Below are 6,000 nucleotides of genomic sequence, written 5' to 3'. Positions count from 1 at the left end.
TGCCTAGGTCTCGTAGCAGGGGGGGGGGGGGGTTGGGAACCCCTGATCAAGATAATTAAATCCTCAGCCATTTTGATAATCTGTTTTTTAGGCATAGGGGCCTGAGCACGTGGCTCATGCGTCAGTTTTTTTAGACATAGAAGTTTTTGACCTTGTTTTTTGTTGGCAGTTTAATGAAAAAATGTTGAGGCCTGAAAACACCCTCAGAAGCCGGTGCCTGCTCAGTGGCTGTGGACCCATCCAAGAGAGAGACATCCGCGAGGTCAATATTTTGCAAATGTCACAGCATACTGGACTCTGAATGGGTCTCGGTAGAGGCCTGCGACTCAAAAGTAGCGGGCATCAGGGGCTGCAAAAGCGCCTCACTGAGTACCTGCGACTGGCTTAGGAGAAGTTTAGTCAGTTTTGGACCTAGACGGTCAGTCTTTTTCCTTGCGTTTTTTTGTGAACTCCGGTAGTCAGATTGCTAACAGACGACATTTCAGGGTAGTTAAATCTTGAACCAAAACATTTAGAAGCAAAAATATACCGACGCTTTAGTGCGTTGGTTAAATTTAGCAGAAAACTGACAGCAAGGCACGTTGTGATCAGGGCCTAGGCAAGGAATACAGTACAAATGAAAATCCTTATGAGGTATTTGCTTCCCAATTATTAACTTTTACTGACATCGGTAAGGAGCAAGAAAAAAAAAAAAAAAAGTTTCCCCAACAGGTACTTGGCTTTAGTTTAAAGACATCAGTTCTGAAACACTAATACGAAAATTTCAGGAGTCTGCCGACCGGCCCTTGCGGCAAGAAAGACAGATTAAAATGTCATTGGCTGCATGTTTTATACCCCTGACATCATGGAAGAGGAGACAGCAACCGACGCACGACCAAAGACTTTGTTATTCAGGCCGACTGAGGGCAACCTGCCAGCAGATTACCCAAATGTAATGACTGCAACAGTGAAACACGAAGAACATCCAAGTGCACTTATCCAATTTATATAGACAAGTAATCACCATTCATTTTCTTGGAAAATCCACAGTTTTACATATTTTTTTTTCCATTAGGCAAGTTTCTCATAAGAATTCACTCCATAATTAGATTAAGAAATGAGCCTAAAACATATTACTCACAACAAAAGACGATGGGGTAAAACTTCAGAAAGTTCCTTATTGACATCAGGGCCAACAATCACAGCAGTACCCTTCTTACTGTACAATGTTCAGAGTAGTTAAATACCTGGTGGCAGAGACTGATGACACTACCAGGTTGCTCACTGAATAGTCTGCAATTCAGTAGAGCTTGTTAAAACAGCTTAACAATTCAAAACCCAGTACAAGATCTTAATTTTGCTCAAACCCCAAGTTTTGATGGCAATGAAAACTTCCCACATTCCATTTTTACGAAGTCTCCATCGATGTGCTTCAGAAACTAAACAGCCAGTTAACAGATACATCCGTCCTGAAAATACAGAATTTGGATTGGACACCATCAAGGTGCCAGGGCTGCTTGCACCAGTCATGCGACATGGGTTGCATTAAAGGGCCACATTCAGTTCTACCAGATGACCAGCTTCTCAAGGTTCCAGGCATACTTGCTCCAAAACAGACTGTGCAGAGCAGTTAGAAGTGTGACAGGGTTAAATAAATAACTGCATTCTAAAGACTTTTTTATTAAGGCACTGAAAAATGTCAGTAGTCGATTCAGCATGTCTAGCCATCAGGCTTCAGTTACAAACCACACCTCAGTAATGAGGCGGTGTGATGTAGGTGATCATTGAAGGGCCCAGTGTCTGTATAATGAAATCCTATGAAGTGAGCCATTTCCTACTTTTCCCAAACATCTCTGATGCCATAGCATTAAGTCACACTACTGCCGGCACTTCAAAGCAGGGACAACTTTTGGGTGCTGTATTGTAAACCTGGTCATGTAACTCACTCGTCACCCATTAGGGTCAGCTAGCAGAAAAAGGCAGGTCTTGAAAGCAGTGCTTTGAGTAGTCCCTTCAATATTTCTGTCAGGAATCAAACCTGTATCACTAGTAGTGCAGTCACATCCACCACTAATGTGACAAAGGCAAGCTGAGTTTTCTGAAAATTAGTTTTGAATTTAACAGCTATTGCATACATGAGCAAAAGAAACCATCTTGGTCAACTCATTAAAAACATAGCACTTTTTTTTATATAAAAGTTATCCTTTAATTTGTTTTCTTCTTTTATACAACTACAGCCGAAAAGCAGCCTGATGAATCTTGCAAAATGAACTATACAAAATACTACAAAACATACAAGAGGTAAGCACAGACTAGTAGCACTTTCTATAATGCAAAGTTTGTTTTTGCTTTGTTGTACAGTTACACATTTGCTGGGGAGCAAAGCTGGAGTCTTTTTCAGCCTAGTCTTCAATCATCTCCGCAGAGGTTCAGAAGGGCTTTCTGGTAATCACCCTTTGTCTCTTGCTAAAAGAAAGGAAACAAATCTGTTACAATAATACTACAAAAAGGTAAAGATTAGGCTTGCATCTTACATCTGTATTATACTGTTACATTCACATGTACCGTGTTAGACTATTCCTTAATGTTAGGTTTGTAGAAAGCCACGTTATTGAGAAAGCTATGCTGGACTGGATTTGCCCACTACTTGGAGTGTACAAGTAGGTAAAAGTCAGGTAAACTAAGCTCGGCACATGAAGTAGATTCACAACTGTTACACAACTTAAATTTAAGCAGCCCATTGTTAAAGAACTTTTCAAAATTTAAATGTTGAACAAGGGATACAAGGGCACATTTACAATAATTCAAGTGTATGCCACAGTATTACTGGGGCTATACAGCGCATGTAGAGGCAGATATGAACTTGGAAGGACAAAGGCAGCAGAAGCTATAGGATAACAGTGTGCACATCAAGCCTGCTATAGGGTTATTACTAGTGACAGGGTAATTCAGAGAGGACAGCATTCTTTCAGTTATCCAGAGCCCTTCTTATTGGTAATGCTAGAGTTACAACAGGAGGAAATGGACCACATAGTATCTAAAATTAGTTCAGTTATCTGGGCAGGCAATACCATGTCAGTCAGATATGCAAAGCTGTGTGCAATAGGTAAAAAAACTAAGAACACATCTGAGTTTTCAGTTTGTCAGTACAGATTTGTAAAATCTTACCATAACAGTAGATGTCAATCCAGTTCCTTAACTGTTGCTGTAATTTTTACTGTAGGGATCTCCCCAATAGAACAGCCTGATGTTCGGCCAGTATACCAAAACCTTATGATCTGGTATGCACCACACATCACACATGCCCCATGTCCTGTGGGGGGGTAATATAAAGGTGATGTACAGACTCTGCTACTCTTCATTATGTGGTAGGTAGCTGGGAACATGAGTAGAGAAGCTTGTTGATAGGGGGCCGAGAGAGGTAGTGGGTGGGTAGAGTGGATGGTATGGGGGGGTTGCAAGGGCATATCTGGCAAGTTCTTAAGTGTGATTTTAGTAAGGATTTGAAGTGGGTGCAAGAAGTTAGAGGTAACTGAGGATGGGAGGGAGTTCCAGAGTTTGGCTATAGTGCAGGAGAATAATGCTTCTCCAGCAGAGTTATTGGCTCTTATGACCTAGAGGTTTTTGTGGCTGGATCTTGGTGGTCTCATGGTTATGTAGGGTTGGAGTAGATTCTGGAGGGATGGGACTTTTAGTGGTTGGTTTATTAGTTTGTGGGCAAGTGTGAGTTGGTACCTTTGAAGGAGGTGGGGGAGCTCTAGCCAGCCCAGTTCTGCTAGTGAGAAAGTGGTGAGTATGGTAGGAAGCCCCTGTGGCAAATCTGGCAATTTTGTTGTAGCAGGTTGAGCTTATTTAGGTCGCATTGTCTATGGTTAGTAAATATTGGAGAGGCGTAGAGATAAGATGAGAATTTGCTACGGAAATTCTAGCCGCTTTGGTAAGTAGTTTCTGATTTCTATATAATGCTCCTAGTTTTTTGTGCACTTTTTTAATGGTCATGGAAATGTGAATGTCAAAGTTCAGTTTGTCTATTTCTACTCCTAGTAATTTGGTGTGTTCTGTAGGATGGATGGTGGCGTTGTCTTGCTGTGATGTTAAAGTGAGAGCAGTCTATGGTAAGTTTAATGGGTTGGAAGATTAGTAAGTTTGTTTTGTTTGGGTTTAGTATTAGTTGGGCATCGGATAACCAAATTTTAAATAGAAGAAAATGCTTCCTATGTGACTTTTTGCAGTTCGGGTAGGGAGTGGGCTGTGCAGATGATGGTTGAGTCATCTGAGTATTGTACGAGTGTGCCATGTGTTGTGGCTGAGGCTAGATTATTGAAAATAGAGAAGAGTATGGGTCCCAGGATGGACCCTTGAGGAACCCCTATGGACACTGGTAGTTTGGGGGGGGGGGTAGGTTGTCCTGCCAAACTGCTTGTTGGCGGTTAGATAGGTAACTGAAACCAGTTGATGACTGGTAGAGAGAAGGATAGGTTATTGAGAAGAGAGATGAGCTGTTTGTGTGGGACCATGTCAAAAGCTTTAGAGAAGTCTAGGAAGGTAGCTGAGGAGAGAACCTGCATTTTTATTTTGTAGGATAGTGTTAGAGAAAGAGTAAGGCAGTGGTGGTGCTATGGTTAGGTCGGAAACCACGTTGTGTGTTGGAGAGGAGGTTATTAACAAGGAGGTGATCTGAGACTTGAGAATGAATGCATCTCTCTAGTATTTTCTCTCTAGTATTTTGGAGAGTGGCGAGAGAATATCTATGGGGCAGTAATTGGTTAGATCTGTGGAGAGGCCTCCTTTGTGTAGGGGAATTATGTGCGAGCCTTTCCATAGTGTGGGAACATAACTTTGACAGAGATCTGGTAATTATGTGTGATACCGGGTAGGCTGGAGTGTCAGCTGCAAGGTGAAGGTATTCACTTGGGAGGTTGTCTTTTGCTAATCTGGTGGTTTTAAGTTTAGTTAATAGTTTTATTTTGGAGGTAGGAACAGGAGAGAAAGAAGCTAGTGTGGAGATTGTTAAGTTGTAGTTGATGGTGTGGGTTTATGGGGGGTTGTGTTGTCTAGCTAGTGATAGTAGGGTTTGTGTGAAGTGATTGTTGAAAGAGGTAGCAATATTTTCAGAGGAGTGAGTTAAGTTAGGAGTGGGTGTACTGACTTTACCTGGGGGGAGGATGGAGTTTGAGGACCAGAATTTTTTGGGGTTATGTTGGGAGGAGGTAAGGGCAGACTGGTAGTATTGGATTTTGTCCTGTTTTAGAAGCTTTTTGGTTCTATTGCGTAGTTCTAGGAATTTGTGCCTAGTAGAGGGGGTTTTGGTAAGCTGTCCCAGGCTTTATCCTGGTTTTTCATTTCGACTTGGTGTTTTTTTATTCACGGGGATGGTTGGGCTCTAGTTTGGGAACTTCTTATGGGAGCATGTTTCTTATGGGGGCGTGGTAATTAAGGATGCTTAGGAATGTTTTATTATAGTCAATTAGTTTGAGGTATTTTAGAGGTTGCCAGTTAGTCTTTTATAGATGAGCTGAATGAGAGAGAGTTGAAGTAATTTTTTGCGTATTTGATGATGGGTTTCACTTTATAAAGGTGTTCTCTTAGTAAGAAGGTTGGGTAGTGATCACAGAGGCTGCCAGATAAGCAGCCTGCTATATATGACTGGGGGCTCTTATTGACTAGTATCCAATCAAGGGTAGTGTGCTTGCTGGAGTTATTTATCCTAGTAGGGGACTAGACTAGTTGGGAGAAGCCATGAAGGTTTAACATGATGGGTTGGGGTGGTTGCTAGAGCAGGACTGCCAGTCAGTGTTGAAGTCTCCTAGAATTAAAGTTTCTTGGGGTAGGTGGTGGGTAGTCCAGCTGAGGAGGTTTTCAAGTGGAGGGATGTTGTGGCCAAGTAGGAAGTAGCAACCTATTATGTTTAGGGTTTATTAAAAATAAATGGCTTTAGATATAGAGGAGATGGTTTTCACAGAAAACATCCTGGGATGAAAGAACAAACAAAAAGCTTGTCATACTTAAGAATGGGCTTAA

At 41.7% G+C, this 6,000-nt stretch overlaps 1 protein-coding gene across 1 annotated transcript in view; it reads right to left on the bottom strand.

Moving 5' to 3' along the window:
- Nucleotides 1–2,160: 2,160 nt before the first annotated feature.
- ANXA2 (annexin A2) overlaps nucleotides 2,161–6,000 on the bottom strand; it is a 301,172-nt gene continuing 297,332 nt past the window's right edge. The window contains exon 11 of the mRNA XM_044076313.1: nucleotides 2,161–2,445. Coding sequence (XP_043932248.1) covers nucleotides 2,389–2,445 — 57 coding nt within the window. The 3' untranslated portion in view covers nucleotides 2,161–2,388. The remainder of the gene's footprint in view (nucleotides 2,446–6,000) is intronic.

This window comes from Protopterus annectens, chromosome 7.part0, assembly GCF_019279795.1.
Source record: "Protopterus annectens isolate FY-2018-M chromosome 7.part0, PAN1.0, whole genome shotgun sequence".
NCBI classification, from domain to species: domain Eukaryota; kingdom Metazoa; phylum Chordata; order Ceratodontiformes; family Protopteridae; genus Protopterus; species Protopterus annectens.
This window is presented reverse-complemented; position numbering and strand designations above follow the sequence as displayed.